At 51.3% G+C, this 26,195-nt stretch overlaps 2 protein-coding genes across 9 annotated transcripts in view; both read right to left on the bottom strand.

Annotated features, from left to right (window-relative positions):
* Positions 1 to 170: 170 nt before the first annotated feature.
* Positions 171 to 20,308, bottom strand: COPG1 (COPI coat complex subunit gamma 1). Its single transcript, XM_042799315.1, has 24 exons — positions 20,148 to 20,308; positions 17,022 to 17,074; positions 16,204 to 16,284; positions 16,033 to 16,104; positions 15,148 to 15,227; positions 14,175 to 14,250; positions 13,926 to 14,018; positions 13,502 to 13,588; positions 13,193 to 13,350; positions 12,448 to 12,581; positions 11,609 to 11,676; positions 10,681 to 10,869; positions 10,128 to 10,223; positions 8,496 to 8,739; positions 8,043 to 8,118; positions 7,593 to 7,696; positions 7,361 to 7,486; positions 6,858 to 6,926; positions 6,352 to 6,494; positions 4,784 to 4,955; positions 3,697 to 3,794; positions 2,046 to 2,184; positions 990 to 1,088; positions 171 to 457 (listed from the first exon to the last, which is right to left on the bottom strand). The coding sequence occupies exons 1-24, from the start codon at positions 20,182 to 20,184 to the stop codon at positions 327 to 329; spliced, it is 2,625 nt and encodes an 874-aa protein (XP_042655249.1). The 5' UTR covers positions 20,185 to 20,308; the 3' UTR covers positions 171 to 326.
* A 4,718-nt stretch (positions 20,309 to 25,026) lies between these two features.
* COL7A1 (collagen type VII alpha 1 chain) overlaps positions 25,027 to 26,195 on the bottom strand; it is a 32,837-nt gene continuing 31,668 nt past the window's right edge. For all 8 annotated transcript variants that reach the window (XM_042799619.1, XM_042799615.1, XM_042799618.1 and 5 more), the window contains one exon: positions 25,027 to 26,106. In XM_042799619.1, the coding sequence (XP_042655553.1) occupies positions 26,057 to 26,106 (50 nt within the window). In that variant the 3' untranslated portion in view covers positions 25,027 to 26,056. The remainder of the gene's footprint in view (positions 26,107 to 26,195) is intronic.

Here is a 26,195-nt window from a genome sequence, read left to right as displayed (position 1 = left end):
GGCGTGGCCCGCTCGCGGTACGGCCGCTCCCGCGCCTCAACCAGGCCAGGGAGAGCGACGAGATGGTTTTATTGAAACGGCATCAAAAGGCCAAGGCGCGGCTGTGGCGGTCTGGCCGCCCGCTAGCAAAGCCTCCGGAGCGGGGACAAAGTGCTTCGCACCACCAGAGCTTGGAAACATCGTTATTTTATAGGCAGAGCCCCAAATACAGCTGTACTGCGCAGAAGACAAAAGCTGCTGTAGTGAACGTGATCCCTATTCTGCTGCCAGAGGAAGAAGCAGTGCCCGGGGGGGCTCGGTGTCGGGACAGTCCTGGGAAAGGCGGGTTATCCGACAGAGGCCATGATCACATCCACGGGGAGCTCCTCGCCGCTGCGGGCGGTGACCTGCATCGTCACCGTGTCAGTCAGGACGAGACGAGACCGTACCAGGAGGTCATGGCCACCCCGGAACACACCTGGCAGGGAGAGGGGGAGGAAGGAGTGAGCACATCGCAGGCCACCCTCCCCTGCAAGCCTGAAAATGAACACTACTGCTTGGCAAGGACAGGATTCCCAGAGGTAGGCTGGGAAGTCCCCAGCACAGGGCCAGAGACCCTCAAGGAGCACACCTCTCGTTCATTATAATGTACCTGGGCCTCTTGCTACTGCAGAACTCATGAAAGCAAAGTGTAAAATAAACCCCAGCTGAGTGGTGTAGTTTCCCCCACAGCCTGACGCCAAACCGGGGTGTCGCAGCCCATGAAGACTGCAGATTGCACCCACCTGAGCCTGGGGCTGATCCCAACACCCCCCCACACCCTCCCTCATCCCAACACCAGCTGCTCCCCACTTGTGGAGACAGAAACCATGGCAGGCACAAGCCTCCAAATCCTACCCGGAGCACAGTGGGCTCCTTCAGAAACTCCTGCCCTGATTTTCAACAAGCAGCTCTGTGCGACCTCCCAAAGAGCTGCTCCTCCAGCAGAGAGACCTCACCCCACAGCTCACCTGCCAGGTACAGAGTGTGAGAGTTCTTGTTATCGGGCACTTTGTCTGATCGCTCGCAGGGCTGCATCCCCAGGAACTTAACGATATTACTAACTGCCTCTGTTAAGAAAAAAAAAAAAAAAAAAATAGGCTCCATGTCATAGGTACCTTAACAGGGACACACAAAAAGCACCTAAAGGTGACTCAAGCCCTCCCCACATGTTAGGGTTCATGTTCTCTGTCCTGAGGGACACAGAGCATTGGCCAGAATCACACTTTTGGAGGCCACCAGGGAGGCGAAGGCAACGCACAAAAACCGCCCTGCCACACAGTAGTTCTGTTATCTGATGCAGCAAAGGTACAAAAGAAAAAAAGAGGGTGAATGAGTCAGACGACGGAAGTAGGTGAATGCAGCTGCCTGCACACTTACTGCACAGCCCTACCAGCCTGCTTGCTTCTCTGGGGACAGATGCAGAAGGAAGGAAACATCTTGCAGGTGACACAGGTCTTCAGGAGAAATCTGAAAAGGCCTCAGGGAGGGTATTTCAAATCCCAAGCTGTGCAAGGAAGCACAGAGATGGCTATAGGACAAGGACACCACTTTAAGCCATCAAAAGGACTGAGTTTTTACAGGCTTCTCAGGAAAAAATAAAAGGACTCTAATACATGATGAAAGAAAAGAGGGTTTACACCACGAACCTGCCCACCAACCTCATGTCTTCTGCTCTTTGCATCTTTTCTTACTGGTCTCAAGAAGGGAAGTGGGAGCTCACAGCTGAACTACGGTCTGTCTGCTTGGAAGGGTAGAGTGCAAGAGCAAAGCAAGATGTTCTCTTGCCTCCCACAATCCAGCCTGGTCTCCACAGGGTGCAGAATACTCATTTTTTTGAGACCTGAACTAACTTACTGTCACAGTAACCGTAGCTCCGCATTTAACAGCTACACTGAAATAGCTTGTGAAGGGTTCTTCCCCATTAGACTTTCTGTGAGAGCTCTAAAGTGGGCCAGACTGTGCCTCTGGACTCTGCCTTCTGGAGGGAATGTTAAGAGCTCTGCTGGGCTCAGACACCTCCTTACCTTCAAGGGTTTTAATAGCAGATAAAGTAAAGGTCTCTTCCTTTTCATACTCATCACCCACTTCATCCCAGGCTGCTCCAAAGTTCGGTTTCAGAACTCGCTGGATGTGATCAGCCACTGTTACCTCCAGGTCTTCAAGCTGGTGGTAGAGAGGTTCAAGTGAAACATGGTTGCTCTTAACCGGGCTCTCTCCAGAGTAAACTTTAGACTGGATTTCCTGAGATCAGGTGAATGTAGGAGACGCCTCCACTTCCACTCATGGATACATCAGAGCAAGCCCTGTCCCTCCTGGTTTGCTTGAGCAAACACTGCTTGGTTGAGCAACTGCTAGGCCTGTGAAAGCCACTGGTCATGCCATTTCCAAGGTTCACAAAGCAAGTTCCCACTCTGAGCACAGCCCTTGGCCTGGTGGAGATCAAAGCACTGAACAAACACCCAAAGCAGAGGAAGAAACAAAAGCTAAGAAACAGCTGCTTGTGCTCACACCGGTGCAGCATTATGGAATGCACATAAGCTTGTATTTTGCCTCTCTGGCTTATCATTTTGTAGGCTGGTAAAGTACAGTTAGGCACTGTCAGAGGCTCACTATCACCCAGTGCTGCATGCTGGGTTAGCTGAACTGCTGCTGTGACTATGTCTGGGCAAGGCAGAACCGGGCCCGTCCCTCCAGAGCATGTATCAAAGGGCAATCGGTGCCAGAGCTGGTCGGCCAGCAGCCTGTATTCATTTCAGAAATCACTGCAGGAAGGAATCGCCTCTTGATTCTAGTTGAAACACATGGAAGACTTTGCTTACATGTCACTCAAATGCCCTGGGTGGGAAGCAGAGAGAGGGGATACCCTTGCACGTTCCATTGGGAAAAACCCTCCCCACTCCTTCTGGGAGGACGCTGTGTCCTCAGTGACTCACTGCACAGCAGTGCCTCTGATCAGATTCGCAGCAGTGACAGGCAATGCATAGAAAACACCTCTGGAGCTAACACAGCAAGCTGAGGTTGTGTCACAACACCCCTTCCTCTCCGGAGGGTAAGCACCACCCTCTGCAAGCAAGTCTCAGTTTCTGACCAAGCATTAAGTTCAGCTTCTTCCTTTGTGGTAAAACAGCCTGCCTGGAAACGACAAAGCCTGAAAGAGAGATGCTTCTGCAGTATTAGTGCTTTCATCAGACTCAGTGCTGGGGAGGGAAAAGCCCACCTTCCCCAGAGCAAGAACAAGGACAGCAACCTCCCCGTATCAGGCAAGCCACTAGGCAATTAACTGTGCCACCACAGAGAGCAAGTAATGAGAACAAACGATGTCCGATGGCCCTCTGTCTCCACAAACTTGACTGTGCAATTTCTGGAGCCTGCAGAGCACAGCCAGCCAAAGCTGGAGGGCACACCATGGCCTCCCAAAACGTAGGTAGCCTGCAGTCAGGTGTCTGCCTGGAGAGCAACAGGAAGATACTCCAAATGAGACAAAGCAAGCTCTGCAAACCCATATCTGCATCCTGGGACAGACACGACAGAGACAGCAAGAACCCCCTCTTCACACGATGCTGCCCACATCAGCGTCAGTGGTCACATGATTGCTGGCAGGGATCTGAGTACAGATCACAAAAACCCTCAAAATGCCAGCGGTTTCCATGACCAGCTACACGCCCAGCTCCTTACCACATACTCATCCTCGTAACCCTCGTCGTCCGTCTCACCCGTGTTCGGATCACAGTCCTTGACAGTGAATTTCATCATGCAGCTGAAGGTACAGGCCACTGGAGGCAGGGGAGGCAAAGGCAAAGCCCATGTTACCACCAGATCCACGCTCTCCTGAGGCAGGATCAGGGCTGGGAGATTTGGGGCGGCTGGGTTCTCCCCATCACAGGCTTAGCCAGTGACCTAGAGAGGGCTCTCCAACAGTTTCCGTCTCTCAAGGACAAGCTATTTATTTGTAATATTAAGGCTAGCAAACAGTAATAAAGACAGGCTCATGACAGTTGTACAAGACCATAATCCTCTGATCAAGTGCTATTCCTGATGAACCTCAATTGTGTTGGGAATCCTTACTAAACATGTCCCACCAGCACCATGTGAAGAGGCAAGATCCCTTATCTAGGGATCGGTTCATGCACCTCTGAAATGTAACCGCCTTGCACTGCAACACAGCAGATGATTAATATCACCGGGCTGGGAGGGGAAGGGATGACTCATCCCTAAGACGACGGGCAGTGCCGTGTGAACAGCAGCAACACACACAGGTGAGCAGTCCCAGAACACAAACCAGGGAGACCAAAGCCCAGGTAAATCCTGGTTCATGTTCCGGATAGTGACAAATAAGGGGATGTTCAGCTCAGATAGACATCCCTGAAATTCCAGCGGTTTGTCTGAAATATCCCTTTGCTACTCAGAGCATCTGGGCACTCACAGCGCTTCACAAGTGCCAGCCTCCCCACATACTAACACAAAGAATAGACAGGCTAAGGGACTGTGCACGGGAGGTAACTCAGCAGAGAGCTGAATGCTCATCTGCCAGCTCTCGTAGCCTGACTCGATGATGCTACAGCACAAAAGAACCAGGAGAGGAGAAGGGAGGTCTGACAGCCCCCAAACAGCAAAAAGAATCATGCTCAGCATCACTCAGGGCTGCACCCACACACAGGCTATAAATATCTGGTTAGGATGCAAGGTAGAATGTGTGGGGGTAAGCAATACAGTACGCTTAATTTGGGGGACATCGGGAAAACATAGAGGGCAAACTGTTTACCTGCTGTCGGATCCTCTTCAGACAGTGCCACCAGTGTGTAGCAGGTTCCCGGCTGGTTGTACACCAGGGTTTTGGCAGGTACGTAGCCAATGACCTCATACCCCTCTGTTGGCTCCATCTGCACCGTGACATTCTCCAGGATCTGATCGTTCAGGGTGTTCGTGCAGTCAAACTAAACAGGGAAGGGGAAAGCAGCAACAGCTTGAAGCTGCTCGCTATAGGTCTAATAGCAGACTCACTTCAGGCAGAGTGGGAGCGTGGTGTCAAGCTGTGAACCCCCAGCTCTTTGTGTTTCAACAATGCACCTCACTATCAGCTGGCTAGTCACAGAGCTCATGCATTCCGGTTTAGTCACAGAGCAACTGTGACTAAAAACTACTCATTTAAATGCTTTGGGGGAGCAACCAAAACCCTGACGGGGACTCCAGTGCTCCAGCAAACTTTTTTTTTTTTTTTTTTTCTCTGAAAGGAAACTACACTAACTGAACCAGCACACAACTATCCAATACCTGCCCTCTGCCACCCAGGCAGGAGCACAAATTCAGCGAGGGCAGGGATGTGTCAGCTTCTGCCTCTTTCAGTTCACCAGTTAGTAGGGAACTTTTTCCTCTAAACGTACTCTGTCCTTTCTCCCTGCATGGTAATTCACAGGTTAACTCTCTGCTATATGGAAACAGAAGTACTGTGTTGTCTACATCTTCTCACTTGATGCTACAGGGACACAGTGCCCCACAACAGATGAGAAGATGATCCCTTGCACGGCTCAGTCTAGGGATAGTTTGAGCAAGTTCCAGCATGCTTGATGGTTTCAGCAAGTCTAAAGTTGATGATTACACTTTGTTCCAGCTGCAATCACAAGTCACTTAACCTCATACAACTGCGTCTGGTGGATGGACAATAGAAACAAAGATCAACCCCTACGAGGGCTGTGTAAGCAGTTTCAAGCTTTTGAGGAAGGAGCTGGCTAAGGACAAAACACTGCTGCTCACAAGCTAGTGTAGGACTTGCCTTGAAGTCCCTGAGGCCCAGGCAAAGATGCTGGCACATCAATCCTAACATCTCACATGTAGCAGCAGGGTAGTACAGTCAAGGCCAAGACATACAGAAAAAAACACACTTGTACTACACAGGCTAAAATAAAAACAGGGGATGAAGAGCTCTCCCTCACCATGTCCCTTTCTTGGGTACCCTTTTCAGCCTCTCAGATACAATAAGCTTCACACTCTTATGGCCAAACCACATGCTTGGGGACTCTCAGGAAAGAACAGCTCCCCTTGCTAGCTGCTCAGTGAGAACAGCCCCATCTAGTGCTTGCTTCCTTTATTTTGACTGTACATGTAAGCATTGTTTAGTCACACACACACACACACACGCACACACACACACACTCTCCCTAATTAATTTCTTCTGGGGCTCTGCTGCCCTGGATGAGAAACTAACAACTTCTCATTGCAGTGACGTGCTTTGAACACAGATATCCCCAAGCTATTTCTTCCCAGTGGAGCTTTTAGCTGGTCAGGAGCTTATTTTCCAATCCTCTTTCTGCATCACATGCCATAGCTACCCACCTGGAACACCATGTGGCTGACAAATGTGTGCTTGGTGCAACGAACCACGTACTCCGTCTCCAGCTCTGTCAGGGCAACAGGCTCTGGGGAAGACTTGAAGAGAGGGCCCAGTCCCCGAAACTCTGGGATCGCCCCCAGTTGCTCTGAAACAGAGGACACAAACCACTGCCTTCCCCAACCCACAGGAGGGTGTTAGCAGTTTCAAAGCCCTTGTTTAGGCTGCCAGAAACTGCTGCACCAAGGAACTATCCATCAAACATCCATAAACATTCATGAGGGATTTTTAAAATTAGTTATCATTTGCCCACATCTATTGCAAGATAGAAAGAACAGGACTGCTGGTACCCCTCAACCCCCAGGAGTGAACAGCTGACTTAAAGTTGGGAGCCCATGTCACGCTGAAAACAGATGGGAAAAAGCGAGAAGGGCTAAGGAAGGAAGGCTCAGCAAGAGGTGGCTATATTGTTCTCACACACAGGCATAGGAGAGGCTTTGCATCAGTTTACCTTGGAATATTTCTTGTCGTGTTGCTGCCACCTTCTCTGGCTGTTTGATTACAGCAACAGGGGCATTTTCTGCAAAAGATAAAGAAAATACACAAAGGAAAAAAAGCAAAACCAAAAGATTTGAAGAGTAAGAAGCAACTAAATCAGAAAACAGATCGTTGTCTGGAGAGGGCTTTGACAAAGGAAAGAAAGGGAGCTCATTTCTCATCTTGCGATGGACTAGACATCCATATTTAGCTTCCTAAACACCTCTGGAACTGCAGCAGCTCCAGTGAGGATTAGCAACTATTACTATTATTAGCAGCTGCACTAAACTGAAACATTAATGTGAGAACAACCAGATTTGCTGGCCTTAGTCTTTACAGAAGATGTAATCCCACCAAATTCAAATAGTATGGAGCTCAGCAATTCCCAGCCAGCCCAATACAGTCTGCTGTCCGAGGGCTGGAGCTGCAAGGGAATTACTAGCAGTTTGGACCAGCATTCGAGGGACTGTTCCTCACCTGCTCTTTGCTCGATGATAGGAGCTGTTGCCAAAGGAACAGATTTCAAGTCAAAGGGTTTCTCAGAGGGCTCCAGGGTGTACTGATGCAGAGCCCTCTCCAGGCCAGGGATGGACACCGTCAAACCTGGGGACAGAAGGGACACCACTGAAACCACAGATAATGACAGCTCTTTGTCACCTGTTAAACCAGGAAAGAGGTGCAGATTCATTTTGAGGACTTCCTGCGTTACCATTCAGGATGTAGCCAGCATTGAGGGCTTTCTGCTTCTGCTCCAGAACATTCAGGTAGAAGGTGGCTCTGTCTCTCACTTCATTGTCATCATCCATCACACACCTGAGAGCAAAGTGGAACACTTTCTTCAGTGCAAGGCAGCAGAATCCACATGAATGAATCCCAGGTGACTAAGCCACCTTACAGGGTCAGAAAGAACATGTCATAGGAGGGAGACCACTGGCAATCTACTGGTAATTGTATTAGAAAAGCAATCACCCACCACATGGGTTCTTCCCACTTTGTGGTGCTGAATGCAGTGGTGATCCCATCACAGGATCCCGGTTCCCACTGCACCTTCTCAGATCCACAGCTAGAAGAGACTAGACATGCATGGCAAAGCTAACGAGCTCTCAAGAAAACAGGGTTTTCCACTCACGATGTTGAGAAACTCTGAGCTATAACTCACCTTTTCAGTAACACCAGGATACTGGGTAACATTTCCTCATTCTGGGCCCCAAACTTGGCCAGGGCACTTACAGCACCTGTAGCACCAGTCATGAAAACAGGATTAGGAACCAAAGAAATCAGCTGAAGTTTCCTCCATTTCCTGGCCTTGATCAAATGCCACGTCAGAGATTCTAGTGCTAGTATAAAGCATTACTATGACTAGAAAGAAGCAGATGTATTACAACAAAGTGCCTGGAGACCTCCTCTGTATAGTTTCAGAGTCACTGCATCTCCCTCCCCATCCCTCAGCTGCAGGCCACCTCTTCCATCAGTACTACTGCAGGATCTTTGCTGTGTAAAAAGATCTGCTCAGGACTAGAGTGAACCACAATCCTCAAAAGCAGAGGTGTTCATACACTGTTTCTGTGAAGATCTGTTATGGGGTAGACGGTTTTCCAGGTGTGTCTCTTACCTGCCCGGACTTCTTCATGTTCCAGGACAACCCTGTTGTAGATGAAGCGAATGTATTTGGAGGGGTTGTTGGTTTTGGGCCCTTCCTGCCCCAAGAGGTGGAGGATACGAGTGGCCAGCACAGTGAACTCGCAGTCCTCGATGAATTCACAGAGGTGAGACAGGCCTGTCTCTTTGCTCTCCGAGTTCTCCTCAATGATGCTGATGATGCAGTCCACGATGGCTCGCTTATATTCAAAGCCACCCTAAGGAGCAAAAGGGAACTGCTCAGCTGAAAATCTCAGTATGTTAGAGACTCTGAACTAGCCAAACAGGAAAGAATTTCCTTCAGAGGTCACTCACACTCAGTGCTTTTAATCTGTGTTTGAAAGAAGAAGGGCAGAAATGATGCCCCCACTTTTGACCCTCTATACACCCAGAGGGCCAGCTAATATTCAAGGTCTCTTGCCAGCTCCCTTCAGAATGGCTGCAGTGCATATAAAAACAAGTCCTAAAGAGGGTAAATGAATCCATCCACCTGAAGGGTTTACCATTTCCTTCAAAATTCTCTGCTGCTAGAATTAGTACATTAGAACAGTCATATGGGAGGAGAGAAAGCCCAACCCTCTCCCCTTTAGCACCAGACATCTGAGGATGAATCACAAGAGAAATATATTAAGGATCATATCTGCCACAGCAGGACCCAGCAAATAGCCCCATTAGTGTGGGAAGACAGGCAATCAATACCTCCCCAGGCACACCCCATAACCTGACATGCTGCTAATGCTCGGTTATCTTCAGACATTATTTACTAGTGTCCTCGATACACACCAGGGGATTAAACTGCACACTATCCTCTGCCAATTACATGCACAGTGCTGGGCATCTGGGGGATCTTTCCGGAGCTACTGTGGATTAAAAAAAGCTTTAAAACAGAATGGTTTGAACTACAAAACCACATTCAAAATTATATCATCCACCCACAGAAAATCTGGGAAAGGAGAACAGTCCATTTTTCACAGGAGCAAAATGAGATGCTCTGGTTTGTTCCCAAACGAGAGGCTATAATTGGCAGAAAGTGATGTCAGAGCAAGCAGTGGTGCCAGCTGTGTTGCAGGCATGTTAGCTCATCTAGAAACGGCCTCAGCAAACCTCTGTAGAGCTGTCTTTCTGCAATTTATGTCTGACTGAATGCAGAGAATGGTTATAGGTACTCGTGATCCCTTCACTGCCACAGCACAGAGAACAGAACAAAAGGGGTCCCGTGTCATCAATAAATAGGTTGTTACCAAATCTTTGTGTACAAGACAAAACTTCTTGGAATTTGCTGTCAATGTATAAAAGAAAGCTGGTTCAAATGTGAAACACACATGGACTGCCAACAGATCTGCTGTTGCCTGCATTTGCTTTGAGAGTTAATACACCCCCAGAAAAATCAAAGAATGAAAACCACATTAAAAATATGCCCGACAGTATGCGTATAAATGGCCAGCTGTGCACAATAGTTCTGTCAGTTAGACTGCAAGCCTTTTAAAGAGAGGCTCTTACTGCACAGCTTTATCAGTAAAAGCTTGACACTCACAGGGGCCACTGTGAAGTCCTGCAGTTCACACATACAAACAAGGAACACAAAGCAGTTGTCCTGCAAACCTACCTCTTCCCGAAGCATAGTGAAGAGAAAGTTCATGAGGACAGCATGTTTGCGAGGGTACTTCTGACACAGTGCATTGATGGCCTGCACCACTACAACCTGGAGGAAAAGCGGGGCAAGTAAAAAAGGATTATGTCTCACCACAGAGAAAAAATAGTTGAATTTTGTCAATTTTGTGCTGGTCTCTAGCCTGGAAGCTACAGTTTTTGCCTTTACCTAGCCAACAAGTGCAGTTCCAGGAGATACAATACTAGGAACTGGAAGAAATTGATCTTTATGCCCTAGGAAAAGCCCACACCCACTGGAAAGAAGAAAAAGAGATTTAATTCTCAAAGGACATCTTCCCAAAAGAGAGCATATGACTTTGGAGCTGGGTGCTGTACGACTGAGGCATGGTTTAGGCCAACAGCCTTGGATTCTTTCTCTTCCCTGCAAATACTCTGCCGGTCAGCTCCTGGAAGCAGCTCCATGCAGGTTTCAGAGTGCAGATACAAACATGGACAAAGACCAAGGGGTTTCTTCAGGAACCTGTGTGTCCCTTCTCCTACTTCCTTACTTTGAACTCATCTGAGATTTCTGACATGAAAGAGGAGATCTGCTTCATGAGCCGGTCAATGCTGCTCTCACTGCCGGTTTTCAGCAGGGTGGTGATGGCCAGGGTGGCTATGCTGCGGTTGGAGTCTGTCACAAGGTTCTCCAGGTCTAGATTACAGGCAGTCACAGCGGATGGGTGCTTCATGGCCACCTAGAGCAGAGAAGGAAGAGTGGAAATCACTCAATAAATGCAAAAGGCCCAACTGGCAAAACCCACCAAGTCTCTAAGTTCTCAGTCCTTCCTGTAAGAATAAAATGCTACAGACTGTACGTGAGGGTCATCTCAAACAGCTAATCTGAGGTTAAAGTAACAAGCTCTTTCTTCCTGCAGAATTGCACCTCTTGCTGGAAGAAAAGCAGTAGTAATAAACAATCATTTACAATTTTTAACTCTCATTCTACTCTATATATTAAGAAAAGAAAGCTAGGAACTCCCAACAAAAATTCAGTGAGCCTAGCCGTGCAAACAGCTTTGTTTGTTGTAAGCACAGCAGTTACCAGACATTGCCATTCTGTCTTTTTTCTTTTTTTAGTTTACAAGGTCAAGGGAAAAGCTGGAGCAAAGGCTGCCAAGGAGCAGGCAAGAAGCAGCATCAGGGTTTGATCCTCATTTTACAAGCTGCTCCTTCACCACAGGTAGCTCAGAAGGGAAAGCAGTAACACATAAGACCAGTGACACTCTTATACAGACGCGTGAAAATTTTTCTTTTCCTTCTGTAAAGTGTTCTTTGAGGTTTCATTCCACTCAAAGCAATGGAATGTAAGGCTGTAGCCCAGGGTAGAGGTTATTCACACAAAATCATCACGTATTCTTTCCCTCTTTCTCTTCTGAACTCTGTACCTCCCTGTACATGAGAAACTATTACAGCTCCCAAGAGACTGGCTCCTACCTTGTTGAGGGTACGTACGGCTGCATATCTTAGTGCTGCTTTTGGGGAGCTGCAGAACAGCTGCAAAACTGCAAGGCAGGAAAACCAAAGGCAGACTTTTAGGCAATCTGTTATTGAGAAATGTTTCATACCTAAAACAAGAGCTTCAACGAAGAGATAGCTGCAAGCACAAGATAACTAGAAGCATGCTTAAGAAGCAACTGTGAATTTACCAGCTTCCTCCCTCCCTCCCTGTTGTCCCCTTTGCCACACATCCCTGCTAACAACTAGCTCTTACCCACCTCCCTCTTTTTCCATGGTACTGCTATCCTTTGCTCCTCTTGAAAGCCAATTTCATCACCTTGTCATCTTTCCTATTAAGTCAATCTGAAGTACTGTTCTCCATTTCTACGCAAAACCTGCTCTTTCTCAGGGCTGGTCCATGAAGGGCACCTTCTCTGTGCAGAAAGGTGACAGACAGCCTCCCTACCTGTCAAGAGTCCCAGCTCAGAACCTTTGGATTGGACTGAGCTGGGAAGGCAGGACCCCAACACCTTGGCTTCTTGTGCAGTTACACTCACTCTAAAGCAGGGAGAGTTGTCAGTTAGAATTCAGCCCCATTTCACAGAAAGAAAAGGCCCCTCCAGTAACCCACACTTGAACACACCAGGCAAGTACCTTTACAGGAGCAAAGCCATTCACACACACCACAGGCTCTCAGCAGCAGCATAAAGCAACAAAGGGTACGGCAGCATTACAAGTCTGAAACTACACAAGGTCCTTGTTTCTCGGGGTAATCAGCAGGTGTCACCATTGCAGGGCCACGATCTCCTCGCCATTGCCACGAGCGTTACATTTACCCGAGACAGCTGGAGCCAGCTCTTTGGCAGTGCAGTTGGGCAGGTTAACGATGGCAGATGCAGCTTCGTAGACCACCATCTCATGCTTATTTCTTAGGCAGCTCTCGATGAAATCAAACAGGGGGCTGTCACGGCTAAGGTACAAAAAAACCCACAAGAATGAATTAAAACAAAGGTGCAAACAGAAATGAAGAATCCAGCAGCAGAAACAGGCAGGTCCCATAGCCTGTGGAAAGGTAAAAGCAGCTGTAAATCTACTGTCCCCAGATTTTGCAGCAGTCATTATACTGCACCTCCAGCACGCTTGGACTGGAAGTCAGGCTGCCTTCTGAGAAGACATCCTCTGCCTTACAGGCTAAAGGGACTCTCCCTCAGCCCTCACACATCTAGAGTTGACTGTACACACATGACTTATCCACCAGGAAGCCATACTGCATACACAGTAGCCAAACAATTACAGAAGACAGAGAAAATGAAGCAGACTATTTCAATAAAGAACAACTATGCAAAAAAGTCTAGAGAAATAAGAAAGTACTCAATGTGCAGGCACACACACGACTCACAGAAGCCATTTCATAACAACCATGAAAGCATCCTGTATGTTCTCTGCTGCCTTTTACCCAACAATAAAAGGGTAGCTGCATGGAAATAATCATCCTCATGAGATGGCAAGTGAGCCTGCAAGAGGAGATGGAAGCAGGACCTGAGGAAATTCTTCCAGCAGGGCAAAGGAGCCCCTCCTCACCTGCCAGCCTCTTCCTCCAGCAGCTTGCTGGCTACTCGAATCATCATGCAGTAGGCAAACGGTGACTTGAGGCCGTGGCGCGTGAACTTGCTGAGCATCTTGTTGACTGCCAGGCGGTCATTCTTCCGCACATGGTAGAGCAAGCCCAGAGCATGATACTGTGCAAGGAAAGAGACGGTCACAAACCCATGGCATGTTCTTTCCACTTTTATACCCTCTGTTGCCCAGAGGTGCCTGGCTGAGCTCCAGCAGTCTGCTCCACTCTCAACTGCTGCTTACTATTCATTGCATTGGCAGTGGGTTTCCTACCTGCACCATGATATTGTCACTGGAAGCTGCCTCCTGAGCCTCATTCACCCAGCGTTTTACCACATCATAACTGGTCTTCAGCAGGTGCTGGGGAGAGACAAAGCCAGAGACAACCCATAAGAGAAGGATGGAGGAAACTTTGGGAATCGCAGCTCATTTGAAGAAGCAAAGAGCGTTTTCCATGTGGGTGCTGGTGGCAGCAATTTATAGAAGAGTAAGGGATCAGCACGCAGAGACTTGGCTACAACATCTACAGCCTCAAGAGGTCAATGATCTCCTGCAAAGTCAGCACCAGTCCTTCAGTTCACAAAGAGGGTATATAGCATCAATGAAACCCTGAAACTCTCAAGATGTCCAGTCCCACCAGAGACGACTGCTTCCCAGTTTGACTGTCCCTCAGGCCTGCCCTGCAGAGAGTACATACCAAGGAGGACACCAGAGCAGAGCTGGATACACTTGGCACTTTGTCAACAATCGCCTGCTTCATGTAGCGCTCGATGGCCTGCAGCATGGTACTCTGCAGGGAGAGGGAAACAAGAGCTAATATGGAAAAGCTGTTAGGAGTGGGAAAGGGGAGATGCAAAGGCATGAAAAGCAGAGGAGAAAATGGGATGGGGTGAAGCAGGGAAAGGTGAAGGGCCTAGGGCTGCCACAAGGGAAAAGTAGCACTTACATCAGTGATTTGACAGAGCGCTCTCACAGCAGGGCCTCGGTAATTGTCATCCTTCCCAGTCATGTCTTTGGTTAAGCTGGTTGAAAAGAGGAAGCTTTCAATACTGCACTCCTGAGCCAGCAGCTCTCAGGTGCACGCAGTGCACACAGAGCAGCAGGCAGCCAGCATCACAGCTGAATGCCAAGCAGGCAACTGCAGGGCCCGGGCAAGTCCCTCCACGGTGGGAAGGCAGGAGGAAAAAAATCAGTACTCAGATTCCAAGACCATCAGCAGGCTGCATGGGCTCCTGATCAACAATCAAGGCTGGAGCACACACACATACCCCTGAGGCATCTGACTTCCTTACTGCATGCTCATTCCTGCCCCTTCTCCAGGGTTCTGGTCAGTGAAAGACCATATATGAGGGGACAGGGGTTTATCACATCACAGCACTTGGGACTGGCTTCTGCATAGCCTTGGTCCCCAGCTGACCCTAAAGCCCCAGGCTCCTGTCTCCCCAAACCACACTGGCCTTTCAGCAGGATGATCAGCAATTCAGGAATGACTCACAGAGGGAGTTTTGTTCCCCAGTGAAGTCACATCCTGTGCTGCTACAGGAGCAGTAAACCCTTGTCTACCTGTTGAAAGCCTTGGGATTGATGCCAGAAATCTTCAAAAAGCTTCAAGGCATTCAGTCAAGAAAATACGGGTTAATGAAACAGCCTTTTGCAAAAGGGGAAAACAGCCATGCCACCATATCACGTAACCAAAAGAGACTATCCAAACGCCCATGGGCATGGGATACAGGGACACAGCATACTTCACATACAGCACTAGGAGTTCAATGTCTGTATTTTAATGGCCTCTTGTAAGGGAAAAAATTTTTCCTCACCAAGGGCATTCCCTATTCTCACTCTGTTTAGGGACTAGTTACGTCCAAGAGGTTAAACAGGCATTACTGGAGGGTAACAATAAGAAAAGTGAAGTGACTGACCTGCTAGTAACAATGATTACATCTTCTGCAATAGAAGACATCTCTTTGATAGTCAGGTAACACATCCTGCGAAGAGTTGGCTGACAAGGAAAGAGGGAAGACAGACATCAGCTGAGAGGATCCTGCATAGGAAGGGATCTCAATTTTCGCTGCTTCCATGATTTTACTGTGAAGATCAAGAACCTGATACCTTCAGAGAGCCCCAGTGCCTGAGCGTAAAGGATGTACAAAGCACCTCTCCCTCTTCTAAACCCCTCAATCTTAGGGTGAAACTGCAGAGATACCAGATTTAGCTGGATCTACAGTTTCACTTGTCATTCACGTGAACAAGGAGAAAAGCTTTAAATCATTAGCTGAAGGTACCCTGTTACTTCAAAAGAAAGCAAGCAAGCAATTTATATTCCTGAGTCTGGGGATTTCTACACCAGTCTCATGATTTTAATGCCTTGTGGTTTGGGGGACAGCTAGTGATGGTACTGCTGCAGGTAGGTATTAATTCCTGGCCTCCTCCAGGACACACAGTCATTGACTCTCAGCAGGAAACAGGATCTTTTAATGCTGAGAACAAAGCATAGTGTATTCTAGCTGACTATAGGCTTGATCTGTGACTAGCACAATCTCAGGAGTTAAACAACAATTCAGAGGGAGGAATCTCTGTCTCAAGAACAGAGAATGCACCAGTTAAGCTGCTACAAGGTCTGGGAAGGGCTAGGAATCTGATCTCTGTTTCTAAACTTTCATCCTACTCTTCCCACTCAGATGAGGTAGCTCCAGGCAAGATGGAGAAGCCAATTGTATAAAAACACACATCTCAAGGCTGAAAAAGACACTGTTGACAACTTGTCCCACCAGATAAATAGAGCAGAAAACAATAAGCAGACTTACATCATTGGACTGAAACAGCTTGGTCATAGCAAAGAAGGATTCGGTAGCTTCCATGACACCAAGGTGCTCCCCCTAGAAGATGTTTGCAAAGAAAGGAAATCCCAGTTACGACAACCAGCTTTGGGCCTGTTGCAGGTGTCTCTGTACTGGCATAAATTTTCTCTCCCTTACCTGGTTTATGAGATACAGGATCTTGGTGAGGATATGAGCACATTTTCGTGGATTTATGGGAGTCTCATTAAACACTCGTGCCTGGAAATAAAGGACAAGGATGCTGACAACAACACTCCCTCACAAACATGGTCCTGTCTGGTCTTGGCCACTGATATAAACAACACATTGTGAGCAAGGTATGGCAAGATTCTTAATGACTTTGGATCAGTCAAATCCAAGTGCAATTAAGGTTTAAAGGCCAAATCCTCACCACACTTTCACCCACACAAGTCTGGATTGTGTGCTAGCTAAAACACTACTCATCTGACAGATGTATGCAAGCTCTGCGAGGCTAACGAGAGCCAACACCATTCACAACACTGCAAGCAAACAGATAACACTGAAACAACAGGGTCTGGGGATCGAGAAGTTTACCTGCTGTTGAATAGAAAGGCATTTTTTCAGGGCAAATTCACACACTATTCAATAACCAGTCACACCCTACTCATTAACTTTGTCATCTGCAAGACATTTGGGGTGTTCAAGGCAAATTTCCCAACCTTCCTGTTTTAGGGTGAGCTTTCCCAGATAATTTTATTTATTTTGCTACTATTTATAGCTCACAGACTTTAATTCATTACAGAGACCATTTCGACCTTCTCCCTTCCTCCCTCCAACAATAAAATAAGAACAGGAGTGCTGCCCATTTCTTTCAGAGTTAGCAGAACTGTAAAAAAAAACCCACTTCTTTGCTGAAGTTCTCCAATGAGCTACTTGAGAGAGGGAGAGACTTTATCCAGAAAGGGGTACACAAAGGACACTGTCTGAGGATTTACCTCTTGCAAGACTGCACTCTTCTCCAGGTGCTGGAATGGGTTGGAACCCCCACCTGCAAAATAAAATAAGTGTCTTTCCAGGGATAGCTCTATGGAAAAGCAACTTTCTAACCATGCTCATACATTAAAAACAGACTGATCATTTTGGGGTAACTTTTTTCATGAACACCAAGCAACCAGAGCTCCCTCTTATCAGTAATGTTAATTGGATATCCTCATAGCAGTTAAGAGAAGCCAGAGCAGACATGACATTCTTTGATTTGTCAGCCCCTCCAGAAGTAACTAGTCATGAGCTTTGGTAGACTGATTAGCTGGGAAGTATCTGTGCTCCAATGTTACCCCCAAAGACCAATTTCCAGACCCTGGGCTGGGATATTGCTGACAGAGTATCAATAAGACAGGCCCAGAAACAAAAGCTCAGACAAAAAGAGGTCTCACTTGCCAGACTGGTGATTCAGAGGTGCTTTATCCCTCCCTTATAAACCAGTCAGGGTAAAGTATTTTTGGCTCTATCACTAATTAAGAGAACAAGACAGTGGACTAGAGAGTCTGGACACAGAGTAACTTTCATTGTTTCACTTATCAGGAGAAATAATATTAAGCAATTAAAAAACTCACCAATTAAGAATAAAATAATCACAGGGAAAAGCACTATCATTCTGCACGGTCTCTATTAGCTCGCCTCCTAAGCATTTGTGAGCTGCAGCTTTCCAAAGGCAGCCAGTTATTGATAAGCAGGTTTTAATTAGTACCTATGTTCAGCCTGGTCCTGGGATAAAACGCAGCCATCTCCAGCACTGTTCCAACATTTAACAAGCCTGATCTGCTAGAGAGCACAGCTCCTGGCCTCATCTCCGATCTGACCTGGGCCTGAAACATCCTATGCCAGTACCAGAAGCCTTTGCAAGAGTAAGCCTTACACTTAAAGGCAAACACATCTGCACTCTGGCTCCTTCCCAGTTAATAAACTGCCCTCCTCTGGCTCAAGAGAAGTTTGCAAATGCAGTAGGTGGTTGAACAAAGCACAGACACTAACGTGGGGTTGAGAAGAAAACGAGGGGAAAGAACAAAAACGTCTCTGGTGTGAGTATGAACCGGTTCTAGTATAAGCATGTGAATGTGTTTCAAAAAACCTGTCCAGCAGCATGGTATTTCCCATGGTCTGGCACGTCTACAATCCCTAAATCAGCCATGAACAACAGAGTATCACCTCTTCACCTTTCATAGCACTAAGGATCTTGAAATATATTGTACATGAGGTCTTGGTCCTCACAGCACACTGCATCAAAGTATTCTTCTATCAGAAAAGGGGAAAGATGCAGGGAAGGCAGAGGCTGTGTGTTCAGAAAGCTCCTAATATTGGATGACTAACAAAAATTTGTATTGATTTGCAGAGAAACAGACACTGTCTGAGCCAGGATCTCAGAACAGTTATATGCTCAAAATAACATCCTGAAGTACATTTCTGAGAGCCAGTGGAAGCAGCTCATCCAAGGCTACCTAAACCATCCACGAAAAACAAAGACACAAGCCAATTAAGTGAACACGCACACCTCAACAAAAAGACTGTCATCTTAGCCTTTACAGGGAAAGAATGGGTATACAGGGCCTGTAAATCCAGGTATGATGACCTCCACCTAACACCAAGAATGACAAGCACTCAGGCTGTACATTTTGGACATAGACACAATCCACAGGAGAAAGGCAGGCACAGTAAATGCTAGGAGTCTTCATTCAAGACAGAAGAAATAGGATGAGAAGTAAATGCAGTAGCAAAGAAAAAATGTTGAGAAGCATGCAAGCAACAGTGACAGAAAGAAGGAAGGAGAGCTCTGTGAGCTCTCGGTATGAACAAAATCAACAGGAGTCAGCACCACAATACAAGGAAGTGCATCTCCTGCCAGCCTTCGCCAAAGGTAATGCCAATACCTTGAAGTGTGTGGCGGGTGCAAATGAAGAATGGCCCCAAAACCAAAAGCCAAGAGCGATTCCCCTCCAACAGCTGCCTCACTAAATTCTCTGCTTATTAAGACGTCACTGGAGGCTTTGGACAAAGGAAACAAGGGCAAAGCATTTCATGCACATTAAAATAAAAAGCAAGCACAGACACACAGAGCAGTCACTGAGATTTACACTGAATTGGTTCACTTCAGGATGCACTGATTTGTTATGCACAACAGGCTATGTAGAAAGCTTCACAGGAAGATGAAAAAGATACCACAAGGGACAACCATGAAAGTAAACACTGTCATATCTAGCTTCAATTCCACACCACGTAAGACATCAACCTCTTCCTTACTACTTGGGCCTAAAGTTTTGAAAGGTCAAGCAACTACTTTGTGTTTCTTCGGTGCTCTCAGCCTTTCAGATCCACTGAAAGTGGCAGTGATCTTGTTGGAAGAGCAGACCATGTGCGTCAGAAAGCGTCAGAAACTACCAACTGGATTCTACCTTGCTTTAGCACCTCGTTTCAGAATTGGGTAACGGCAAACAGAGCTAACATGCTCAATATTTAGTCTCAGACTCCAGACCTGGTGCTGCAGCAGGTAACCCCGGCGTGCTGTGCCAACGTAACCAGTTTAGCCTCCGGTTGCAGCAGCGAGAGGACAGCAGCCGGCTGCTCGAGGGCTTCCACAGTGCTCCTCACTGCGCTCCTGTGCACACCAGCCAGCCCCCGCTGCAAAGCTGGCACCAAGTCTCCCCTCACAGCTCCCTCGGGGCTCTCCCCTCACACCTGCCCCCCACTAACCCACAGGAGGGGTCTCCTCTCACATTTCCCCCTCCCTTACCCACAGGGGGTGCGAAGGGGGACCCCTCCCCCCCACACACTTACCCACAGGAGGGGTCTCCCCTCACATCTCCCCCCCACACTTACCCACAGGAGGGGTCTCCCCTCACATCTCCCCCCCACACTTACCCACAGGAGGGGTCTCCCCTCACATCTCCCCCCCACACTTACCCACAGGAGGGGTCTCCCCTCACATCTCCCCCCCACACTTACCCACAGGAGGGATCTCCCCTCACATCTCCCCCCTACACTCACCCACAGGAGGGATCTCCCCTCACCACTCGCCGCTTACCCACACAGTCTCCCCTCACAGCCCGGTTCCCCCCGCCTCCCCTCACCCGACTCCTCGTCCTTCTTGTCGAACTTCTTCAGCATGGTGCTGCCGAGCGGCCCCTCGGCGAGGCCGTTCCGTTCCCTTCCCGCCCGGTGACAGCCCCGGTGCCGGTGCCGGTGCCCGTCCCGGTTCCACCACCGCCGCCCGCCCCTTCCTGCCGCCCGCCCCTTCCTGCCAGCCTGTCACTGCCGCCGCCGCCCGAAACACTGCGCAGGCGCGTCCCCGCTCCCCTGACGTGGCTCCCGGCGGCGGCCCGAGCCGTGGGCGGGTCTCGGGGGATGTGACTGACAGGAGGAGGGGGCGGGGACCGACTGGAAACACTGCGGTCTGATTGGCGGAGAGTCGGGGGCGGGGCTAGGGGGTGTCTGGGTCTTGGGGTGGCACGGGGGTTACTGGGGATGGGACGCGCAGTGGGAGTGGGGGACATTGGGGCTGGGGAGCGCGCTGGTCCTGGGGACGCTGGTACCAGGGAACCCACTGGAGGAGATACAGGGTGGGCGGGGGGATAGCAGGACTGGGAGGGGGCGCTGGGATCCCTGGGGGGACACTGGCCAGGGGGACACCCTGGGGGTGGCAGGGCAAGTGTGGTGGGGCATTGAGGAGATTGCGGGGCACCAGGGCCAGAGGGAGGCCGGAGCAAAGTGGGGCACACTGGGGACTCGGGGAAGGGAGGTGGGTTAGGACATGAGAAGGGGGAGGTTCTGGCAAGGGGCTCAGTGGCCCAGGGGACAAGGGGGGTGGTGAAGGACACCCCCCTCCTGGGGATGGGCAGTTGTCACCTGGACTGCCTGTCCTGGAGCGTCCCTGCTATGATGCACCATCTCTGTCAGTTCCTCCAGTGCCCCGTGTCCCTGCTGCCACCAGCACCCCATCTGTACTCTGCACCCGCCAACCTCCGGGCCCGGCCCCGCGGCACCCACCTGCTGCAGTGGGGTGCCCCCGGGGTCCAGCGCTGCCCAGGCATCGCCTGGGCTCTGGGGCAGGCGGGGAAGGCAAAGGACCCGTTACCCACCCTGCTGCTTCACCCCAACCCACCCATCTGCTGGCACATCCCTTCGCCGGCTACTGAAATACATCCCTCCCATGGGGCATGGGGTCACCCCAATTACTTCTACCCCCTTAACAAGGCCAGCGCCCGCTCCGAGGCAAAGGGGCTGCACTCACCCTGCAGCAGGTACTCCTCGAAGAGCATGGCCATGTCCCCCACCAGCTCCAGCGGCCCCCTCGGCGGGTGTCCCCCCGCCTCTGCCTCGCTCGCACCGCCCTGTACTTTGCACGGGGCGGCCACCCTCTGCTCCGCGCTGCTCTTATCTCCCAGCCTCGGCGAAGACGGCGGCTCTGGCAGCACAACGAGATGTCCCCATTGGCCCAGAACTGCTGCAGGCACTCTGGGCTGGGGGCTGGCCCCACCACCGGTGCAAGGGCTGACACCCCTCATCTGGGGTTTAATGAGCTCCAGTGCTGGCCCTGACCCAGGATGTGCCCTCGCTGCAGCTCCGGGGAGAGGGAACACAAAATGGGGGTGTACAGGTTTGCAGGACTGGTATAAACCACAGCAAGTCATGTTCAATGCCATGTTTATTGCGCGCGCTGGCGAACTCCAGCTTTGACGCTCAGCCGAGGTTCTCGGAGGATTTCGTGTGCTGCAGCCACCGAGAGAGGGGCAGCACATGGGAAAACCTGCCTGGCTGGATGCAGCCCTTTTAGAGACATCCCAGCGGCGGGTGAGAGGGGAGGGAAGCAGGGCACAGAATTCCCCTTGGTGCCCTGGGGCTGCAACCAGGCTGTGCTCCAGCTCTGGCCCCAGTGAACGCAAACTCAGCTGTATCTTCTTCAGTGGTGCTGAGGTGACGGTTATTAAACCAAATCCTCCCATGGCGGCTGCTTGTGGCAGGGGCACTGAGACCGGGGGGATGAGGTGCCGTGTTCGCAGTCCCACCACTGCCACCCCCTGCTCTCCTCCACCCGTGCCCCCCAGCAGCCCCACTGTCCTCACCAGCCCTGGCCCAGAAGCCGTGCCCCAGCCCGGGAGGTTCATCTCCTGCGCCCGAGGCGGGCCATCAGCTCCGCGTTAGCGGCCGCCTTGGCCTGCAGCTCCTTCTCTCTGGCCAGTTCGAGCAGGGTTTTCAGTACATGGGTGGGGACATCAAGCGACAGGGACACCTTTCTCGCCTTTTTCCCCGGAGCAGGTCTCTTGGCGGCTGGGCTCATCGGCCAGGGCAATGCTTTTCTTGCTGACCCCTCTAGCAGCAGCGGGCTGGCTTTATCCAAATGGGTGCCTTCCTCAGATCCGTGGTTGCCCCTCCTCATTTCAGGGAGACCTGCCAGCCTCTCATTAACGCCAGCGGTTTCCTTCCTCGTCAGCTTGCCTCCATCCCCAGCTTGGGGGGCTGATGGGAGCTGCTCATGGCTTGGCCCCTTCCAGGCTCTCGCCGGCGCCCCGAGGACCACCAGGAAGGTGAGCAGCATCCTGCAGCACAGCACGGCCGGGAGCACCTGTGGGGAGCAGCGGCTGGCACTGAGCATCGCCCCCCCGCCCCCCCCCCCGGCATGCTGCCATGGCCCCGCAGCCCTCCAGGCAGGATGTGTCTCCGGTGGGGTGCCATGCACAAAGCCCCCCCACTCCTCCCACCAGCTGGCCATGACGGGCAGTGGGGCCTCACCTCCCTTTTGGGGAGCCTTCAGTTTCCCACCCTGATTTTAATCTTTTTGGATGGGGGTGAGTTTTGGGGATACTGAAGGGGACATGGAAGCACATCAGCAGGGTGCCTCCATCCTTTCCCACAGCCCCTGGCCAGATGCTGGCTGTCCCCTCCATTTCACAACCCCCAGCCCTTTGCCACCCAAGAAAAGGGACATTCCTGCCTGGGGAGGGGGCGCTGCCTGGGGACCAGAACTGCTCCCTGGCCCAGACCTGCCCTTTGGCCAGGGAAGTGTGACATGTCTGGGGTTTTGGGGCCGTGCTGGCTGCGGGGCTTTCCTCCTTCCACACCCTCCCCCCATAGGGCTTCCAGGCTCTCTGGGGCAAAAGCCACCCCACCAGGAGGGACGAGAGCCACTTGGCCTAAAACACACGGGGGGTTGTTGGCAGTGGGGTAACGAGAGCAAGAGTCCAGCGACGTGTGCCGAGTTGTGCCAAGCCTCAGCATCATCCTCTGCCACATCCCCCCAGCCTGGTCCCAGGGAGGGCCCCTGGGGGATGCAGGGTGCTGTGCCATGGGGTGGGGGTCAGAGCAGGCACAGGGGCATCACTGCAGAAATCCTGCTGTATGGCTGCCTCTCCCCCAAAATCAGTTGCCCAGCAGGGTTTGCCCAGCTGGAAGGAGGGCAGTGAAAGTTATCTAACCTCCTGCAACCCCTCTCCAGGGTGAAACCCTTTGGAAAGTACCAGAGTGGGCAACCAGAGGCGGTTTAACTCACTGGGAAGTAGGTAATGAAAAGCATCCAACCCCCTGTAACCCATTTCCAAGCTAAAAGCCCCCTGGAAAGTACCACCGAAGGGCGCAGCCTCACCATTTCCAGCAGGTCCTCGTCCCCACAGTGTTCAGGCAATGCTCCCAGGGTGCAGGGACCACGAGCTGGGGGTTTGCCCTGATCCTCACTAAGCACTGGCTCTTATCCTGTCCCCAGCTCCACCTCTGACCCACAGAGGGGGTGACAGTGACGTGCGGTGGGGGGGAAATGTTATTAATACATTTGTGCCTAATAGCGATGAAATCATCCCAGGCCGTGGGTGGGCGTGTGCCCCCTTGCAACTCCATCAGCTGCATTTTGGGGGGATTCCAGGATCCTGAGACAGCTCAGGCATAATTATCTCACATCTGACGCGTGAGATGTTTTTTCTCCATCTCATTGAGCCTTCCTGCTCCTGTGAGCCTCGTTTAATCTCTTAAGGACCAGAGAAAATGCACATGCATGTCGCTGCTGGCCAGCATCTGTGGCACTGGCTGCAAGTGCCACCCCCCCAGACATTGTGCCGCACAAGGATCCCGGACATCTCCCAGTGCCAGTTTGGTGCTGCCGTCCTGACAGACTCCCTGGCCCTGGCCAGCTGGGGACATATCTGGAGACATGTCACCTCCTTGCTGTGCTAACCCCTGAGCGCTGCTTGTCCCACTGATTTGCAGCCAGCCGTACCAGTTTAACCAGGACACCACTGGTTTGCAGCTCACCTTCACTCAGTTCAACTGGGATGTCACTGGTTTGCAGCCCACCTGCACCAGTCCAGCCTGGTCCAGTCTCTCTGCCAGCTGCCCATGGTGGGCAGCATCCTGTAGGTATTGCTGTGAGGTGAGCTGTATACAGAAGGGTTTTGTCACAAATTTTCCCCCTTAGTGGCTGTGGCAGCACCCAGGGGCTCTCAGGCTGGGCAGGCACCTGCATGAGATAAGTTGGTGGGTGCTCAGCCCAGAGGGCTGGCCAGGGCGAGGAGCCAGCGGGTCCAGGGATAGGGATCAGACCACTGGGGGTCTTGCCCACACCCATGGCCTCAGGCTGACCCATCCCATGTCAGCCTCCCCGGCGATGGCAGGGAGAAGAAATAATGCTGGTTCTGTTCCTCCTCCAGGGGATGGCCAGGAACTCAACCCTAGCAGCCAAAATTAGCCGGCGGTGCTGATTCACCCAGCACCACAGCCCCACGTGCCGACACGTCACAGCCCGGCCGGGGGGGTCGTGGCCTGGCTTGCGTCAGCCGGGCAGGCGCTGGGGATGGGGACAGGGCGCTGGGGTCCCCAGAGGGTGAGGACCCCCAGCCGGCGCTGCCGGCAATGAGCAGCTGGGAAGGGCATCCCAGCTGGGGTGGGCAGGGGGCACGCTTGGCTCAAGAGCTGGCCCCAAACTCCACGGGCATCTCCGGCGGCGCACCAAGAAGCGTTGGCATCTCCCCATCAGCACAGCTTTAATATCACAGACCCCCTCCAGCATTGGTACACATATACATTCGTTGTACACAGATATACATAGAGAGCAGCGGCACGTATGGGTGCCACAAAGCCCGCCCAGCAGCCCTCAGCCCCCCAGGCCCCGAGGCAGTGGGGAGGAACATCCCCACTCAGCCCTGGGGCTGGAGGGAGGCAGGGGCTGCAGACCCGCAGGAGCCAACACGGCTTTCATGAAGCCTTTGAGAGCGAGCGTAGGCAAGCAGGAACCTCCTCTAACATAGCACCATCCTCAGGGTTCCCCCAACGGGCTGGGGAGTGCAGGAGAGCCCCCCCGGGTTAAAGATAGATGTGCTGCTGGTAGGCATGCGAGCTGGAGGGTAGCGCACAGAGAAAACCTCCGGTCTCCTCCCAGGTCTTTGCCAAACCATCACAGCTGCAAAAGGGGAACCGGGCCCTGGTTGAGGTTAAGGTGAAATTTATTCAGATGGAGCTAGTTGCAGGGTGGGGGGGTGAGGGATGCTGTGCAGGGAGGCACTGCCTGGCCCAGGGATGCAGAGAGTCTCCCCTGGCAGAGAGTGGGGAGCAGGGGTGGGGGCTGGGTGTCTGTGGGGGCAGCAGGGAAGGGGACAAGGGTGTTAGATGAGGGGACCCCAACCATGCCAAGTCCCATCTCCACTCCTGGGCCACCAGAGAGGCGGCACAGGGCCAAGTGCCATCTTGTCAGCAGCAAATAAGTTAAAAATCAAACTGGGAACAGCTCAGGAAACCTCCAGGTGGAAAAGGGGGTTAAGAGCCTCGGGGGGTGGGTGGGTGTGTCGTTTCCCATTTGATATAAATTTCACCTTAACGGGCAATAAAACTGGTATGAAAAGAAAAACCCATGAGCAGCAAAAAGACACGTTAGAAATAGCACCAGGTTCCTGCCAGGGGCTGGTGGGCACCCGGCCCCCACGGGCAGCCCAGCCCCGGCCGGGGCAGCAGCCGGGCCCTGCTGCCGGGCAGCCCTGCCTGCCGAGACACTGCTCAGCACCTACGCCTCTGGCTGCCCTCCCGCCTTGCTGCTGGCAGCGCCACGGGCATCTGCGGAGAGAAGCGAGGCGGTGTCAGAGCCGAGGCAGGGGACCGGCATCGTCCCCCTGGCTCTTCATCGGCCGAGCCCACGGTACCAG

The sequence above is a fragment of the Tyto alba genome, unplaced genomic scaffold (genome assembly GCF_018691265.1).
Source record: "Tyto alba isolate M040663 unplaced genomic scaffold, T.alba_DEE_v4.0 Super-Scaffold_3, whole genome shotgun sequence".
Taxonomy (NCBI): domain Eukaryota; kingdom Metazoa; phylum Chordata; class Aves; order Strigiformes; family Tytonidae; genus Tyto; species Tyto alba.
Note: the sequence above shows the minus strand (reverse complement) of the source record. Positions and strands in the feature narration are given on the sequence as shown.